The 19,553-nt window shown below is 44.5% G+C and overlaps 1 protein-coding gene across 6 annotated transcripts in view; it reads right to left on the bottom strand.

The window, feature by feature from the left end:
- Positions 1 to 19,553, bottom strand: part of BLM (BLM RecQ like helicase) — a 386,095-nt gene that overhangs the window by 141,666 nt on the left and 224,876 nt on the right. For all 6 annotated transcript variants that reach the window (XM_069222975.1, XM_069222977.1, XM_069222973.1 and 3 more), the window contains 2 exons: positions 13,781 to 13,929; positions 12,220 to 12,326 (listed from right to left, as the gene is read on the bottom strand). In XM_069222975.1, coding sequence (XP_069079076.1) covers positions 12,220 to 12,326; positions 13,781 to 13,929 — 256 coding nt within the window. The remainder of the gene's footprint in view (positions 1 to 12,219; positions 12,327 to 13,780; positions 13,930 to 19,553) is intronic.

Raw genomic sequence — 19,553 nt, forward strand, 5'->3', positions numbered from 1 at the left:
GGACTTGGTCCCCTTCTTCCACAGGTCCTCTGATCCAGGAATCCATTGTTAGTGTATTGCAGTCTCTCCTGGGCTTTGCATTATTCTTCTTTTCTTCTAAGTGGGTGTTCTGGGGAATTTACAGTGATTTACTCCTGCTTTCCTGGTCGCTGGAATGGGTTGTGTTACTTAACTTTTCGCTTTCCTAGTACTCCCAGCTCCCCTCTACACATTCCACTTACCTAGTTGGGGGACCGACTTTCGCATTCCACTTTTTTAGTATATGGTTTGTGCTCCCCCTAGGGCTATTTCTCTCTATTGTGATTTTCACTATTTGCACTGTTTTCTGAGTGTTTTATGTCTATTTCTGCATACTAGTGTGTATAATTTGTGTATTACTTACTTTCTAAAGGAGTATAGCCCCTATGCCATTTTTGTTATTTGTGTCACCAAAATAAAGTACCTTTTCTAACACTGAGTGTTTTCTTTCATGTGTGTAAGTACTGTGTGTGACTACAGTGGTATTGCACGAATTTTGCATGTCTCCTAGATAAGCCTTGGCTGCTCATCCACCGCTACCTCTATAGAGCCTGGCTTCTAGACACTGACTACACTACACTAATAAGGGATACCTAGACCTGGTAGAAGGTGTAAGTACCATAGGTACCCATGGCACACCAGGCCAGCCTCCTACACTCTTGACAGATGTACTGATTCACACCCCTCTTGTTTCTTTCAGGACTCACCGGATAGACGTAGCAAGAGAGTGGGCTGGTCAGAGCAACGTCCTGACTACATGAAACAGAAGAAAGACTCACTGCGGTCTTCAGACAGAAAAGAAGACAAGTCCCCACAACAAAAGCCACAGTTTAAAAAGAAAAAGGAGGCAGCACTTTCAATTAAAAATGCTAGTAAACTTGAGAACACTGAAGAGCAAGACATGGGCGGTAACACTGCTGGTCAGAGCGGCAGAAGTCAGGATATGTCGCCAGAGTCTGAAAGATCATCTGGATGCAACAGCAACTAGTGACTTTATTGCAGTCGAGACTGCAGAAGGGTGCGTTCTCCCACCCGACAGGGTTTATGATTTGAATGTCAAAATTGAGGAAGACGTAGAGCGCACCATTAGTGTAATATTCTGGGATGAATATAGTTGTGATATCCTATTAGCCGAAAGAGACTGGCCACATGAGCATGTCCGTAAGTGCCCACATGGGGAAGATGTCATTTTGCCTTCTTTCTCTGATCTTGTTCCAGAAGCAGTAAAACAAGCCTACTCTGTCAACTGGGCTTTAGCACAGGCACCTGCGCTATGCCGCAACCATGTAGGCTGGGATAAGGATTCTCCTTACCATGTAATACCGATTAGGTCTACCCCCTAGCCTCAGCCCCAATATCCCGTTAAACACAAAGCCAAAGCTCCAGTGAGGGAGATCCTCACTCAGCTTGAGTACAGGGTGTAATTGAGCCGTGTGTCTCTGCAATGAATAACCAGTTATTCCCTGTTGAAAAACCTGACCTTTCATATAGAATAGTCTTAGATTACAGAGACTTAAATAGTCATACACGCACATGCGCAATACAAAATTCACACAGCACAGCACTAATTAATAACATATTGCATAAAAAATTCAGAACAACCTTGGATATCTCCAACGTTTTTTTCTGCCAAAACCTGGCACACAAAAGTCGGGCTGAGTGCATTCTCATTTGGCTCACAAAATGCTTCTGTTGTTTGCCTCAGGGCTATAAGAACAGCCTAGGGCTGTTTAACATCAATATTGCATGATATTGATCCCAAGGCGTTGTCCTATGTGGATGACATCTATCTCACAGATAACAACCTCAACATTCATCTTGCCAGGCTTGATCCGATCGTTTTGGGATTCGCAGCCTGTGGCTACAAATGTAATTTTAGGAAATAGCCTTTTTCACTGTATTGTGCCTTGGATTCAAGCTAGCAAAGGAGGGCAAGCGCCTGGCCTTACACTTTTTTTGAAAAATTTGCTCAACTCCAGCCCCCGAATACTATCAAGAAACTACAGTCTTTACTTGGTTTGTTCAACTTTGGCAGAACTTACATTCCTGACTATGCACAAAGCATCAAGCCACTCAATGACTTAATACGCCCTGATTTTTCTAGCAGACACTGGACAGTTGAACACACACGCATCCTAGAGGAATGCAACAGGACATGCCAGAAGCAAAATACTTTCACACCTGTGATAACGAAACAAATTTGGTCATCAGATTAATTGCTGGTGCCATTGGGTTCACTTATGTCACCTTTAGTGAAGGTGACATAGTGCCCATAGCTTATAAATCCCATTTAAATTTCAATGCAGAACAACACTTTGCACCCACAAAACAAAATTCTAATTGCAGTACAGATGGCTGTCATCAAGGAGAGGCCACTTGCCCAAGGGAAACGCATTATTGTTGTTACCCCCGGTGCCAGCCTTAGAGGCCGTCACCAAAGCTACCGTTCTTAAAACTAAGGCATTACATCCACGTTGGATTGAATGGGCAACCTCCCTGACTGCTACTGATGTTGATTACATCTTTGATCCAAAACTTCAAACACAAGAATTTCTCCAATATGTACAGGAGTACCCCGCACCTCTAGACATCTTGCCGCTTGACAGATACCATGCTGTCATTTACACTGATGGTAAAGCACAACCAGTTGTAGGTACTAAACATCAGTACTCAGCCGCTTGCACAGCTGTGAATGAAGTCATAAAGGATGGTATATTCCACCCTCACAATATCTACACACAGACCTGGGGGATTGCACAGCCCAGCTGGCTGAACTTAAAGCACTTATCCTAGCACTGGAACATACGGATACAGGACAGTTCACATTTATTGTTTGTGATTCGTACTACTGTGTCCAGTCTTACAACGATTATCTTAATCATTGGCAACTGAACGGGTTCAGAGACTCAAAGGGGAACACCATAAAACACAGAACTCTTTGGGGGAGGGTAGCTGATCTTAATGCTCATGTAGTCTATACATTGGGCCACCAACGTGTAGGTGTACATGTTATTGGCAATACTTTGGCTGATGAAGTGGCCAAATCGGCAGTAGCTATGGTTTCTGTTGCTACAGTGACTCGTTCCTAGACGAGATTGGATACTGAAATATTGGCTGCAGTGAAAGCTTTGGCTGAAGGAAAGCCTTTCCCAAAAGCATACCCTACAAAATATTGATACCACATCAGTGCACAGAAAGTTGCCTTTGCAACAATTCCTGAGGTTGGCGATTGAGTGACCCCCAACCAAGATTAGAGATAAGATTTAATTAAAGCAGCGCATGAGGGTGTCGCCTCTACACATGCTGGTGTTGCAGCCACAATGACACTTACAGAAACGCTTCTGGTGGCTGGGTCTATACAAACAGCCCAAGCACAATGTTCTTTGCTATGACATTTGCCAGCAGATAAAGGTTTCAAACATCAAACGCCCACCCATTCGGTTGTGGAGAAGAGGAATCGAGATCTAAAGCAGTCCTTATCAGCTAGAATACTAGGTTCTGGCCGCAGTTGGCTTCATCACCTCTATGGGGTACAGAAAGCACAGAATAATCTGTCAAGAAGGTCCTTGGGGGGGACGCACTCTTTATGAGATTCTCTTAGGGATACCTATGTATGTCCCAGATCTGGATGGCCCTGGTTTGGTGGCAGCAGATACACCTTTTGACATAAATGAACGTCTCACTGTTTTACAGGAGCTTCAGCAATTTTGTGATGATAATTCATCTGCCAGTGCTGCCACATTAGGAATAAGGGATTTGCCAACAACTTCCACTAGCTGGATTCCTAAAGTTGGGGATTTGGTTTGTGAGAAGATTGCTGTGAAGAAAGAATTCGACCCATCCTATAGAGCACTGATTGAAGTCCTGGGAATACAAGGTACCAAAACTCTCATCCTATCACCGCTGCCTGGTTCCAAAGCAAACAGATTTGTCTCTATTGACAACATCAAACTACACCATGTGGCCGATCCTGCACAGTAGACCCAGAGGTACCTTGGGTAGTACCCAGTCCCCCTCTCACTACCCAACAGGACTTCCAACTATCACAGTATGTACAACAATGCTACGAATGCCTCCTCGAGCATGGGGCGGGTGGAAAATTAGCTTTTGCTGATTCCTGTTACCACTTCACCGACAATAACTGTCCAAGATGTGGCTGTCTTCTACTGGAACTCAACACAAACAGACAACATTGTCTACTATGAACCTCCACGCGAAGTGGATTCATCCACCAGTAATGCATCGGCTCCTGTGTTTGCAGAAACTGCTTCTGGTTACTTCATCGACCTTGATGACTTTTTTTCGACTTCATCCGCACCTGCAAGTGAAACTGTTTCAAAGACATGTAAGCTGTACATATGACTTAAAAATAACTATTTAACTTATTGATGGAATTATCTGTGGATACTCCTGACATTGCTCGCCTTTCTATTATGGATTAGTTTCATGACTGTTTTCTTTCTCCTTATAAATGGTCATTATCTTCCTGAGCGCTCTTCTGTTGAGCCTGTGGATGAAGTTTTATCTCCATGTCTTTCCTCACGCAAGGTTCGAAGAGACTTGACCCTTGTGAACATTTTGACAGTACCAATTCCTGATGGGATTGTTTGGGACAAAGTTCCATTTGATATATACCGGCCCCACTGAGGTCATTCAAATTCCATATGATTTCACAATGTCAATGACTGATGTAATTACACCTGGTGTTGTTTCTGATGACTGGGATGTTCAAACAGTTGATTCAATGCTTGCTGAATTGCAGGTCTATACTGTATTTGAAAGTGATGATGTGTACATTAACACAAAGAATTATGGAGAAATGTTCTAACAATTGGGGACATTACTGCTTGCACCGAGCAACAAGACATAGATCAGTATTTAATTACACACAGTGAGAACACTGTTCCACTCCACCTGTGGGAAGCCCAAAGCATTATTCAGATAAATCCACATATTTTTCTGGGCATAACAATAAAAATGCAGAATACTATTATTTCAAGTTACCACCTTCTACAATTTTTTTTTTTTGCTAACAATCACAACATTGATATATTCAGATTCCTTTGTTTCCCCACTTGGAGTTGAAGGATATGAATACTGGGAGAACACTAACGATGTAAAGAGTGTATGGAGAATAGAAGATTGGCAAATTCAGGGTAGGGAAGCTTTATTTAGAGCGAGCCTTATTCCTGTTCAAATGATCTTTTTAAATTACACAATTCAACAGACATCCTGTTTAGGGTTAGCACATATAAAGGAAATGAATGCGCCCGGTATCCCCACACCAGCAAAATTCACCAATTGGCAGTCCTTCCTAAACGTAATTGAGGAAGAATTAGATACAAAGGTTAAGGCTGGTACCTATAATTCTTCACTTTCCAGTCCCGGCGGGTGGTGATTGTGGCCAAAAGACACAAATTGGTGTCAGGCACATTCTGTGAATTCCTCAAGGGGTTTCGAGATTAGCCGGCTGGACTCTTGCTTTGTCTCTAGTCAACACTCAAGTATAGTTACTACATACAGTGTGGGTAAACTGTGCCAACAATGGTTAGCAGCAGTTAAAGAGCATCTTAATACACTATCTGAAGACATAGGCTTACAAGATTTCTTGTTAGGTCCAAGAAAGCCTCACTCTAAAAGATTAATCTATGCCATATACAATGAGATCTGGAAGCTTTCTCAAATGGAGCAGCTGTGCGTTTAAGGCAGATAGATAAGGAAATTTGGAAAAAGGCTTTAGCTGTTGTCAATAATGGCATGAACACTCTGTCCAACAGGATATACTCCATTATTAATATAGTGTCATCTGCGATAGACATCATTCAGAATGACATGTCCTTTTTACACCATGGTCAAAGTCAACTGCGTTCCATCATGCCGTTAGGTTGGACACTACAGATTCTGAAAAATGGCCGTATTCCATGGAAAAACATTAACAGTAGTGACCTGTTTGCTGCTTTTAATTTATCCAGGGAACAACACACAATGGCTAAAAGGGAAGCAAATTTCACCATACTTCATACAGAAAAGTTAGAAAAGTTGCCTTTCACAGTTACGGAAAGTCCATGGACAGTATGGCTCGTACATGGCATTATATATCAGCCCATTTCCACCTTTCGTTTTTCGAAATGCTTGAAACATCTTGCCGCGGGCAGATACGAGTGGCCAGGCGATAGCTATATTAAAGAAGAGTGGGAGTTGCCCTTTGAATATAAATGTGTGCACGGCGAAACAGAGGTCTTTCTCAGCAGAAGCGAATACAAGACTACTGTTAGTCATTCAATGATTTGCAAACAGATGTTCCTTGCGGTATGAGACCAGGAATTGCCTACGCAATTTCAGTCTCTAAGGTTGTAACGTGTTGCAGAAGTGTGCACACACACAAGAGATAAGAGTAGCAGAAATGTGGCCTCACATTGATACTACTGAAGTAAACTATGACAAGCTGAGCAGACTAAAGACGATACTATTCCATAAACAAGTTGCGTTGACATCGGCCAGAGAGATGTATGCTCTCCAAATAGCAAGATCATCAGCCGAGATACAATCCCTATTAAATACCAACTATGCCACGCACTTTGGAGAGCTGGTTTCCTGAATATTCAACGCTTCAAGCACTACAAGGATTATGCGCTTCTTTAAGGCTGTCGGGTCTGGATTCGTGTCCGTCTTCCAGATTGTCTTCAGACTCATTTCTTCAGCCGTCCATTCACTCTTTTCAAGGTGTTCCGTGGCTTTCCTGTGACTTTGGCATTGATTGGCAGGCTACTGCTGCTGTTGTTCCTGATACGCAGTGGTTGTGCCTTCCCAGCTAAGCAGAGTAGTGGAGCTACTACCACCAGGCCAGCTGTGCCGCGAATTCATGGTGCAGTTCTTTGGTGCTCCGTTGCTGGAAGAATTGGAGCATGATTGGTCACTGTGATTCCGATCAGTCTTATGTGTGTGCAACCAGTCAATCATTGCACCTGGTGCCTCTTTGAACATCTACCTTAAATGTGCCTTGCTGTTCCTGCTGTGCCTCCTGTGGACCAAGAATTGCTGATGTTCCCATTGAGGGTTCATGCACTGTCATGCCCCATGAGACTGAGGCTCATTCCAAGGCCATTTACGAGCCGCCCTTGGTGGACTATCTGGCTCCTTTAGCCACTTTGGATAGTGCTGCTCTTGCGGGTGATCCTGCGCCTGAGGCTGCTGCGCACTACTGCTCTGTGGATCCGGCTGCCAATCCTGTCATCGATCTAACATATGACGATGTGGTTTTCTTCCTGGATGCCCTTTCCTTTGATGGCTTTGAAGACATTCTTCAAGATCATGACTACTGTTAAATTAATTTGACCACTGGCTTATTCTAAAGTTTCAAAGTTTTGCCAATATTTTCTTTAACTTTGGCATGCTGTGCTTGTTATGGTCGTCGTTTTGTCTTGTCGTATGTTTAACTATTTTTTAACTAGATTTTAATTAGATTTTAGCTTGTTTTAGTCCAGAGCATTTTAGCTTGGGTTCATTCATCTTCTCTGGCATCATCATTCTTGTTCCGGCAATGGGGAGGCTGTAGTGGATCCTATTTAGTTTCAATGGGAATCAGGAGATAGCTTAGCCTTCTTGCTTGCAGGCCTGTGCCCCCGTAACCTAATGACTTATAACCTACTTAGCCTGCTCTGTTTTAGTGCATTTATTTAATTATTTCTTCCAAGATGGCTGCTATGTTTATATTTGGGAAGATGTTTTGATTTCATGTTGTCAGTGCCACTCAGTGAAGGCGCCAAAATCAGTGTCAACAGCAAGTCATATATGTAGGTATTCCCATCATGTTCTTTTCCCACTTACGTTTGACAGGAACATAATGTACTTTTGGAGGGAATTGTTTATGTAATTATCGCCCCAAGCATGCCTTCTTATCTCGTTTGGAAAACATACCTGCATCAGGGGTTCTACAAGATCTGTATAAATACATCTCATGCAGAAGGGTTATCAAAGGGATTCCTACCAGATGCCATTAACGCTATCTAAGCTACACATTGCCTTGATGCAGACCCAGCCTTCATGTCCCAACGGAGTCTGATTTAGAGACTCATTCCAAGGTAACACGGGTGGGGGCTCTTCTCATGGACATGGTACTGGTTTAACACACCTAGCTCTCTTTAGGTTAGAGATTAGGCTCATCATGCTAGGATATTAGGGCCTATTTCACATCTCGTTATTGCAAGATGGTGGGGTCTTTATATTCATAACTATTTTTTTTAAATTCTGTTCCTTGCATTGTTCATTATCTTAATCACTGCAGACCATGCATTTTACAGTAGACTGTAGTCTTGTTAATAAAACCTATTGAAAACATTACTGCATCTCCTTCATTGCCTATGTGTAACTGAGACTTGTTCATGTGAGAAAAGGGTAATCTCCGTTTAACCATGACTCCCCTGAGATGTCGCACTTTTAAGTCCATGCATAAAGGCTTCCATAAATCACCTTTTACTATTTGGGTTTTGGTGAGTGTAAGGAAATGCCTCCTTGGCATGGTTACACCCTGACTTTTTGCCTTTGCTGATGCCAAGTTATGATTTGAAAGTGTGCTGAGGCCTGCTAAACAGGCCCCAGCACCAGTGTTCTTTCCCTAAAACTGTACCTTTGTTTCCACAATTGGCACACCCTGGCATCCAGGTAAGTCCCTTGTAACTGGTACCCCTGGTACCAAGGGCCCTGATGCCAGGGAAAGTCTCTAAGGGCTGCAGCATGTCTTATGCCACCCTGGGGACCCCTCACTCAGCACAGACACACTGCTTGCCAGCTTGTGTGTGCTGGTGGGGAGAAAATGACTGTGACATGGCACTCCCCTCAGGGTGCCATGCCAACCTCACACAGCCTATGGCATAGATAAGTCACTCCTCTAGCAGGCCTTACAGCCCTAAGGCAGGGTGCACTATACCATAGGTGAGGGCATAGGTGCATGAGCACTATGCCCCTACAGTGTCAAAGCAAAACCTTAGACATTGTAAGTGCAGGGTAGCCATAAGAGTATATGGTCTGGGAGTCTGTCATACACTAACTCCACAGCACCATAATGGCTACACTGAAAACTGGAAGTTTGGTATCAAACTTCTCAGCACAATAACTGCACACTGATGCCAGTGTACATTTTATTGTGAAATACACCCCAGAGGGCATCTTAGAGATGCCCCCTGAAAACATACCCGACTTCCAGTGTGGGCTGACTAGTTTTAACAGCCTGCCACACACCAGACATGTTGCTGGCCACATGGGGAGAATGCCTTTGTCACTCTGTGGCTAGTAACAAAGCCTGTACTGGGTGGAGGTGCTTCTCACCTCCCCCTGCAGGAACTGTAACACCTGGCGGTGAGCCTCAAAGGCTCACCCCCTTTGTTACAGCGCCCCAGGGCACTCCAGCTAGTGGAGATGCCCGCCCCCTCCGGCCACGGCCCCACTTTGGCAGCAAGGCCGGAGGAGATAATGAGAAAAACAAGGAGGAGTCACTGGCCAGTCAGGACAGCCCCTAAGGTGTCCTGAGCTGAGATGACTCTGACTTTTAGAAATCCTCCATCTTGCAGATGGAGGATTCCCCCAATAGGATTAGGGATGTGCCCCCCTCCCCTCAGGGAGGAGGCACAAATAGGGTGTAGCCACCCTCAGGGCTAGTAGCCATTGGCTACTAACCCCCCAGACCTAAACACACCCCTAAATTGAGTATTTAGGGGCTCCCAGAACCTAGCAAGATAGATTCCTGCAACCTGAAGACAAAGAAGGACTGCTGACCTGAAAGCCCTGCAGAGAAGACAGAGACACCAACTGCTTTGGTCCCAGCCCTACCGGCCTGTCTCCCCACTTCAAGAAAAACTGCAACAGCGACGCGTTCCCCAGGGTCCAGCGACCTCTGAAGCCTCAGAGGACTACCCTGCATCTAAAAGGACCAAGAACTCCCGAGGACAGCGGCTCCGCTCCAAAGAAGAAACAACTTTGCAACAAAGAAACAACTTTAAAAGGACTCCACGTTTCCCGCCGGAAGCGTGAGACTTTGCACTCTGCACCCGACGCCCCCGGCTCGACCTGCGGAGAAACAACACTACAGGGAGGACTCCCCGGCGACTGCGACCCTGTGTGTAGCCAGAGTTGACCCCCCCCCTCAACCCCCCCCCCCAGCGACGCCTGCAGAGGGAATCCAGAGACTCCCCCTGACCGCGACTGCCTGCTTCTAAGAACCCGATGCCTGGTAAAGACACTGCACCCGCAGCCCACAGGACCTGAAGGATCCGACCTCCAGTGCAGAAGCGACCCCCAGGTGGCCCTCTCCCTTGCCCAGGTGGTGGCTACCCAGAGGAGCCCCCCCCCCCCCCTTGCCTGCCTGCTTCGCTGAAGAGACCCCTGGGTCTCCCATTGAAACCAATTGCAAACCCGATGCCTGTTTGCACTATGCACCCGGCCGCCCCCGTGCCGCTGAGGGTGTACTTTTTGTGCTGACTTGTGTCCCCCCCCCCGGTGCCCTACAAAACCCCCCGGGGTCTGCCCTTCGAAGACGCGGGTACCTACCTGCTGGCAGACTGGAACCGGGGCACCCCCTTCTCCATTGAAGCCTATGTGCTTTGGGCACCACTTTGAACTCTGCACCTGACCATCCCTGAGCTGCTGGTGTGGTAACTTTGGGGTTGCCCTGAACCCTCAACGGTGGGCTACCTTGAACCCAACTTTCAACCCTGTAGGTGGTTTACTTACCTGCAAAACTAACAAACACTTACCTCCCGAGGAACTGTTGAAATTTGCACTGTCTAGTTTTAAAATAGCTTATTGCCATTTGTGTGAAAACTGTACATGCTATTTTGCTGATTCTAAGTTACCTAAGTGAAATACCTTTCATTTAAAGTATTACTTGTAAATCTTGAACCTGTGGTTCTTAAAATAAACTAAGAAAATATATTTTTCTACACAAAAACCTATTGGCCTGGAATTGTCTTTGAGTGTGTGTTCCTCATTTATTGCCTGTGTGTATGTACAACAAATGCTTCACACTACCCTCTCATAAGCCTACTGCTTGACCACACTACCACAAAATAGAGCATTAGAATGATCTCTTTTTGCCACTATCTTACCTCTAAGGGGAACCCTTGGACTCTGTGCATGCTATTTCTTACTTTGAAATAGTGCATACAGAGCCAACTTCCTACACTGAGGTACTGCTTGTGAGCCAGGAGGGTTGGGCTGAAGGTTGCGACTTTTTGTAAGACCGACCTAGTCGCCTACAAACAAAAGTGCTGTCATTTCGAAACCAGTAGTCTTGCCTAGAGCAAGAGTCCAACTAAAACAGTCAAAGGCAGTTTAGAGGCCCAGAAACATCAGGAGGTAGGGGTCATCTGTGGTCAGTAAGTCTTTGTCTATGAATTGTAAGTCAGCGGTCTCCATGATCTTGCATGATCTGATGCTAGACTGGCAATCGTAAATTCACAAGAAGGAAAAGGTCAATTAAAAAACTCTCTTGGCTCAATGACTTATAATAATCTGTGTTTATCTTATAAATTGTTCAACTATTTCATACCGCTGTCTTTCAGCTTAAGGTTTCCAGAAAGTAAGTTGTGTTGTCCTGGTGTATTATCTATCATATGCAGCAAATGCCTTTCTTAACCTATTTTACCCTTGTCTCTTTCGTTATAAAAGGAGATATCTCATGACTTATGCTGTTCAAAGCAGTCAGTGCAGGTAAATCTTGTAATTCAGTGGTTGTTAACTCCTGGGCAACGCCTACTCAAGGGGTCTGCAATTGTTTAGACTACTTATTATTAGTAGATTAATAAAGTACATATGAATAAATAAAAAATGTTAATATGTGCTGTAAACATGAAGGCATTTGAAGTTGGAGGCTAACAATTATCTTGATTCATAAAAGCAGCACAAGTACAGCAAACAGAACAGAGTATGAACAATGAGTGGCCTTAATTACAGCGCCAACTAAAAAAAGAACAGGCACTAGGACCAAAAAGGACACCACGATATGCTAGAGCCCAGCTTAGTAAATGTCTTTTAGAATAAAAATTTCCAACTATCACAATAAAAATTTCCAATTTTCTATTTGTTTGTGAATTAAATACAATATTTCATCATTTATATATTTGAGTTGACCTATATGACACAAGTTACTTTTAGGGACTGTTTAGCTTTAATATTCATCAGAGTATAAGACATTATTTTAATACTTACTGGAGTAGTGTTTTTTGATCCACTCGACACAGTCCACGGCTACCCTCTTTGGTCTTTTAGGCAAAACCTCATACTTTAGGTTATGTCTGTTGAAGCTCATCGTAAACCTAGAGAAAAACACTAATATGTGACCATTCTCACAAAATATCATCATTTACAGCACCATTTCCATAGTGCCATCCGTAAATAAAAAGGTTAGCAATTTGCAGAGATGTGATTGACAAATGTGAGAGGGTCTGGAAACTGAGACACTTACGTCCAATGTTGTGACAGTGACCATGTGTATGTACATCACTGAGGTCACCTGAAGTGTGTAAAATGTAAGGTACGTCATAAAATGTATATAGTGCTTTGCTACGCCTATTTGTGAGCATTGGTTTGTCATTGGGTGAATATCTCTTTGACAGGCCTTGAAAAATCATAAAAATGTTAATAGATCTGCAGGTCAAGTAACTTGAAAAATCTACTCGACCATAACTCTAATGTACAATTGTGTGATCCTAGGCAAATATTTTACTTTGGAGTTGCCTTTTTCTTCAGTCTCATGAGTGTACTTTCAAATAAGTGAGCTCAGCATCTCTTCTGTACAAAAAATCGCCTTTGTTGATTAAATGGACTAAATGTTTGCTCCATCTATAGAGAGATCTAATCCACATAAAGGGGACACATGATCCATTACTTGCCTGTTAGTGTACTAATAGCATTGCTATCAGGGCAGGAGAGTTTCTATGTTTATGTTTAAACACTCACTTATATATATTCCTAAAGCATGATGTGGTCGCACACTGTCACTTACAGTGAGAAAATGTCAATGAAATGTCCAAAAACCTTCCCACTAACTTGCAGTTTTACTGATAAAACTATACAATGTATTAACAAACCTGTGAAAATCAGGTTTCAGAGGACATTTATTCTTTGCACATCACTAACTAAAGTATTCTGATTTGTATTCATCCTATTAATATTTTTTTCATCACATACTAGTACAAACAATGGGCTTTCACAACTACTAAAATATATTTAGAAATGTTTGTACGGTTGACTTAGCTATGTAAATGTTGTTAGGAAAAAATTGACAAAATCCTGGAACTCTGCAGTGAGAAGGAAAATTAATTGTAAGACAAACTGACTTTTGACTTCTGTCTCTGAACAGAGCAAATGTGACGAGAAGAAAATGTAAAGGGCTCCTTCACATTCGGAGAACAGAACAACTGTTCTCTGTCAAATCGCGAGAAGAATTGAGACGGTCATAAAAATAGCTTGACCTGATAAAATATGACTGGGCATAGCGAGGTGAGCTAAGAGAGCAACAGCCTTGAAAGGTGCTCTAGAATCAAGGGATGTTATCATGCTTTCTCTGTGCAACCAAGGAGGAGATTACAAAACCTTCTGAGACAGAGTCACATTTGGAGGGAGTGAGTGGCAAATACACAGACACGTATGTGCAGTAATCACAGCTGATATAAGGTTATTGTTAGAGTCATGAGTAGGCTGTTGAGCTTAAAACATGAAGAATTGCAATTTTGAGGTGTGTGGGAAGGGGGCAGGGTCTGCGACTTACACCTGAGGAACACTCATCTTAAGCTGGTTGAGGATGTCCTTCTGCACTCTGGGGTTGGCAGTTGCAGTCAGGGCCATCATTGGCACAGAGGGGTACTGCTGACGAAGCATGTTCAGGCGCTTGTAATCCGGACGGAAGTCATGGCCCCACTGGTTCAAAAGAGAAGGAGGTTATCATTTAGTTATATCTGTCCAACAAAATAAGGTAAACAATAGGAAGTCAAAGGTCTGGAAGGAATGCGATTTGCTGGCATTCAGTGAGGACTGGGGAAGAATCTAACCCAGAGACTGTTACAGAAAACAGTGAGGAAAAACAGGGTCAGACAAATTAGCATTTCATACCAGGCCAGTCCTTTCTACCCAGAAGAAGGCCCAACAAACCACTGAACACCTGTTACTATCAATAGTTGTGGGCAAAAGCCTGATTCGCAAGCATCCAAAATATTCTAGTGATCCAGGTCTTCATCCTCCAAGTCAATACCATATATTTAAGATCATCACAAACTATGAAAATGCTTTCCATTTAGATTTATTATACACAAAATTTGTTTTGGAGGATATTCTGAAAGTCTGGCATGCATCCAACTCTACTGAACCTAAGCTGGAAATTCTTTAGATGATCTGAACAAATGAAGTGACTGAAAAGCCTTCCTAAAACAATGACCTGGTATGCAGTCATTCTTCCACCTGCAGCAAACTACAGGATTAGAAACTCTGGCAGTTTCCCGATATCTTTAAAGATCCCTCCCACCCACAATGGAGTTACATGTGTGATTCTACGTGCCAATTCAATATATTTAGTGGCCTTGTGCCATGATTCTATGGTTACCCAGGTGGCTGGGAACAAGTGTCTCATACCCTTTCCTCCATAGAGGTGGTGATAGTATGAATTTGTCTATCATTGTGTACGTTCCAGTGCATAAGCTCCCCTTTGGTAGCCCCATTCATTTATAGCCACCAGGTGGGAGGCCCAGTAGAAAGCCTTTAGGTCCAGGAGCGCTATCCCACTATTATATGAGTTGCGCTGTAGGGGACGAAGGGCTATTCTAGGGTGGGCTTTGTTCCATAGTAGTTTCCATATTATACCATCTATTTTACCAAATATGTCCTCTTAAATCTAATAATAGGTGTTTTGCAGGGCACAGATGAATTTTGGGAGTGTAATCATTTTAAATAATGCTGCCCTTCCCCAGTAGAGTGAGGGGGGAGTGTCATCCATCTATCTGCATCCGCCTGGAACTCCGAGAGGACTCTCCTTACATTATGGTCTATAGATTTCCCCTGGTCTGGCGTGACATGGATCCCTAAATATTTGAAATATTGGAATCCCTTTTGGGTTTCCTTCAAGTGTCCAGGGAGTTCTATCTGGCCCCGAATTCCAGTGATCGGGAATAAGACTGATTTATTCAAGTTTATCTTACATCCTTAATGGACTCCGTATTGCTCAAAAACATTGGAAGTGAGAGTCCCGGGTGGGTAATAAACAGAAGAATATCGGCTGCATATAATGATATCTTTTCTTCTCAGATCAGAGACTTGGTCATTTGGAATACTTTAATATGAGGATGCACACGTATCTGACAGGCCAGGGACTCTAGGGGTGAGCAAAGAGTAGGGGGGGGCAGGGGGCAACCCTGATGGGTCCCTCTCTCTGGTGGGAATTCTGTGGACTGGACTCCATTGACATTTGAATTAGTATAGAGTAGAGTTATCCATGCTAAGAAGTTTGTCCCAAACCCCCTTCTCTGAAGTGTGTGCATCATAAACGGCCAGTGTATGACATCAAAGGCCTTTTCGGCATCAAGTGATGCAATTACATGGGGGTCTGGTCGGTTTTGTACGTCTGCAATCCAACTGGATTGGTTTTCATGAATCAGGGGAGTGATGACACATACAAGTTGTGCGGGTAAGATTGTGGCTAGCATTTGTACATCCATATTCAGCAGTGATATTGGCCGGCATAAACCACACTGCGTAGCGGGCTTACCGGTCTTATGTATAACCACTATCATTGCTTTACACAGGTCCAACGGGAGCGTTCCCGCCTCTCGAGCCATCTGGAATAATGCCAGCAGGCGTGGGACCAGTATGTCAGTCTGTTTTTATAGAATTTCGTCAGGGGCCACTGGGCCCAAGGGTTTTTCCTGAGTTTAGGTTGGAGATCGCTTCTAGGACCTCAGCAAGGGTGAGGTCCATCGCCAGTGTCTCACAGTCATCTCTAGAGAGTGGGAAGATCTATCTCCCTGAGGTATTCAGTTATTTGTGCAGGATTACCTAAAGATCGCACCCTGTAGAGACCTTCACAGAATTTCATGAATATTTCTGCTATACCCTGGTCTGTGTCTCGGGTAATGCCGTTGTCTCCTACAATTTGGTGCACCCATCCAGCATTTATAACTCGTTGACTTAGCCACGCCAGTAGTTTCCCGGCTTTATCTCCTACATCGTATAGACGATGTTGTGTGCCAAGCATATGCCTGTGGGCTTCATCTGCTGCCAGGACCACATAGTCTGCCCTTAGGGTTTTGGTCTTAATGAGTGATATGGGACCTGGGGAAGCTATGTTGTTAGCCTCCTCTCTCTGAAGTCTCTGTTCTAATTCCTCCAACTCTCTAGCCGCTTTTTTCTTCTTGTGAGCAATTATTTTCTGGGTTCTATCCCCTAAGCATTGCCTTATAAGCCTCCCATAATGTCAAACTCAAGCTCACAGAGCCCTCATTTTCTGAGAAGTAGAGCTGGGATTCAGTTCGGACCTCTCGTAAGGTGCTCTCATCTTTCAATTCCCAATCGTTCAATGTCCACACCTCTTCTGGCTTCTGTCTCATCGAGACTCAAAGTGGGAAGTGATCAGACAAAGCCTTGGCCAAATATTCTGCTCGACATACCGTCCGGTTTTCCCCCGCCAACATAAAGACATAGTTCAATCTGGAAAACACCCTTTGTGTACCTGAAAAATAGGAATATCCTCTGTCACATGGGTGTGTCGTCATAGGTCCGATAGTCCCAGCGTATTCTCAAATGTGGCTAAAGGGGTGACTCAGGTGCATTTAAATTGGTCCCTGATCTATCCATCTGTTGGGTCATTATGTCATTAAAGACACCCCCAATGATATGGCGGGAGGAGTCAGAGTCTAACAGGAGTCCTGTGAGTTTGTGTAATGTGGTTTGATGAAGCCTGGTGGGGGCATAAACACTTTTTATGGTAACAGTTTGTCTCTCCCATAAGCCTTGGACTGCAGCATTTGTCCCATGTGGGTCTTACCATGTTTTCTGGATGTGGAATTGGGGGGGGGGGGGGTTTAGACTAGGATTAGACCCTGATGTGAACCCCACATGTGCCACGAGCCAAGAAGTGACACTGGGTACCCCTTAGGGGGATCTATTGTAAGAGGACCACATCAGGCTTTAATAGCCATATAAAGACAAACACTAGGCCTCTCTTCACTTTATTTCCTAAACCATTCACATTCCATGTTAGGCTAGATCGCTTATGGCCTGCCTGTTCATTAGCATGCATAATCACTATTAGATAACGTTGAGAACATCCACGTTCTCTTTAGATGTGTTACCTTTAGCGTGGACGCCTGCTCTGTTACGTTTGTAACTTCAACTTGTGCAATACTCTGAACTCAAACACAAAGGGGGTCATTCCGACCCCGGCGGGCACTGCCCGCCGGGCAGAAACCGGCCAAAGACCGCACCGCGGTCAAATGACCGCGGGGGTCATTTCAACTTTCCCGCTGGGCCGGCGGGCGATCTCCAAAAGATCGCCCGCCGGCCCAGCGGGAAAGCCCCTGCAAAGAGGAAGCCGGCTCCGAATGGAGCTGGCGGATTTGCAGGGGTGCGACGGGTGCAGTGGCACCCGTCGCGATTTTCACTGTCTGCTAAGCAGACAGTGAAAATCTTTGTGGGCCCCCAGGGGCCCCACGACACCCGTTCCCGCCAGCCTCTTCCTGGCGGTGTAAACCTCATTGAATGAGGGCCAAAGTGTGTGGGAGATGACAAGGACAGGTCTCTTGTAACCTATTTAGGCTGAGTGTTCGCCAGTTAGGTGATCGCCTTCATGAACATGGGAAGTGAAAGTGGCAGTTAGGTGTGTGAGGGAGTTCCTTTTACGGACTAGGTGGTCTCACACACATTATAGTGTCATGCGTCATCATATGACCACCTAGCCCCACCCAGGTAAGATAATACTACCTGAGCGGACTCAACCTCGTTGTTAAATGAACTTTGAGGGAGTGCTGAAATTTTATCTTCCTGGATAACTCAAGGGATCCAGTTGAAAGGTGAGATAGATAATAAAATTACCTTGCAAATCACCTGTTAGATATAATAATTTAATGTAGGTGTTAAGATTAAAAGAACAGTCCCCACCTTTGTGTATAATAATTCAAAGTGTCTGAAAAAAGCGGGGACGAGGTTGAGTGTGCGAGACCACCTAGTCTGTAAAGGAAACTCCCTCACACACCTAACTGCCACTTTCATTATACTCTTGCTCCCTCACTGGAGATATCCCACAATAATCTCTCACTCTCAGTCACCTCAGGTTACTGATGAGGGCTACGACCTTCATTTACCCCGGACTATCTACTAACCCCTCAATTATTATCAGGCTGTTCATCACTACCCTCCTGCATTATGGCCACCATCTGTGTGGGGGCTGTGGTCTCAATATCATCTTCATCCTTTGTTTCTCATGGGCCTGCGCCCACTGTGCTACCTGGCAAAGAGATCCAGTATTTCCCCACCCCCCATTTCCATCCAAATCGGACGGGATCGACCCATCCGGGTCACTCTTATTCTGTCTTTCTTGGGATTTACTCATGGGTCTTCTGCTCTGCTCCTGGCATTTCCTTTTTTGAGAGGTCGGGCGTTTAGGCCATGTACCGGTATTGTTTCTTTTGGTGGGATTTGCTCTATGGTGCGTCAGTGTGGGCAGTTGAGGCCATTCAGCTATCCACGTTCAGGCATCTTCTGGATTTCTGAAGAAACAGGATTTCCAATTGTAGACCTGTAAATCGGCAGGAAAAACCAACATATATTGTAGTTTTGAAGTTCGTAATTTGGCTTTTATGGCATCCTAGTATTTACGTTGCTTCTGCACCTTGCTGGAGTAGTCAGGGAACACCCATATGATCAAGGCATCGAATCTGACCTCTACCATTCTTCAAGCCTCCTGGAGCAGTGTGTCTCTGTCCTGATAGTTAAGAAGCCGGGTGATGATTGTCCTATGGTGTGCACCAGCTGGTGGCTTGGAGGCTAGTGCTCTGTGTGCCTTTTCTATAATGATGCATGAGGAAAAAGTAGCCTCCGGGAAGGTGGTGTGGAACCATTTTTTCCAAGAAATTAGTCACACTGGGCCCTTGTAATTCCCTCCGGGAATCCCACCAGTCTCAGATTATTCCATCTCGTACGAATTTTTGGCATCATCTACTTTCCATTGTAGGTCTTTGGTGGTGATTAACTTAGGTTCTGTCACGTCTTTTTTGGTGGTCTGGGAGACATCCTTCAGCTCAGAGACCCTCTCCTCTACTGCCGTCACCCGGTCTGCCACCTTCCGCAGGTCCTGTCGAAGGAGTGAGACCTCAGAGCGGACTTCCCCGATACGTCTCTTTGATGACTTGGTTTGTTGGATTGCTACTAGGAGAGTTGCGTCATCTGGCCCGAGACTGTCATTTGGTCGGCAAGAGCCGAGTCTGTTGCCCATGCATATTTATAAATTTTTCCCTGGCAGAAGGGGCGTGAATCTTTGTCCTTGAACATTGTGTCTACTT

The sequence above is a fragment of the Pleurodeles waltl genome, chromosome 3_1 (genome assembly GCF_031143425.1).
Source record: "Pleurodeles waltl isolate 20211129_DDA chromosome 3_1, aPleWal1.hap1.20221129, whole genome shotgun sequence".
Lineage (NCBI taxonomy): Eukaryota > Metazoa > Chordata > Amphibia > Caudata > Salamandridae > Pleurodeles > Pleurodeles waltl.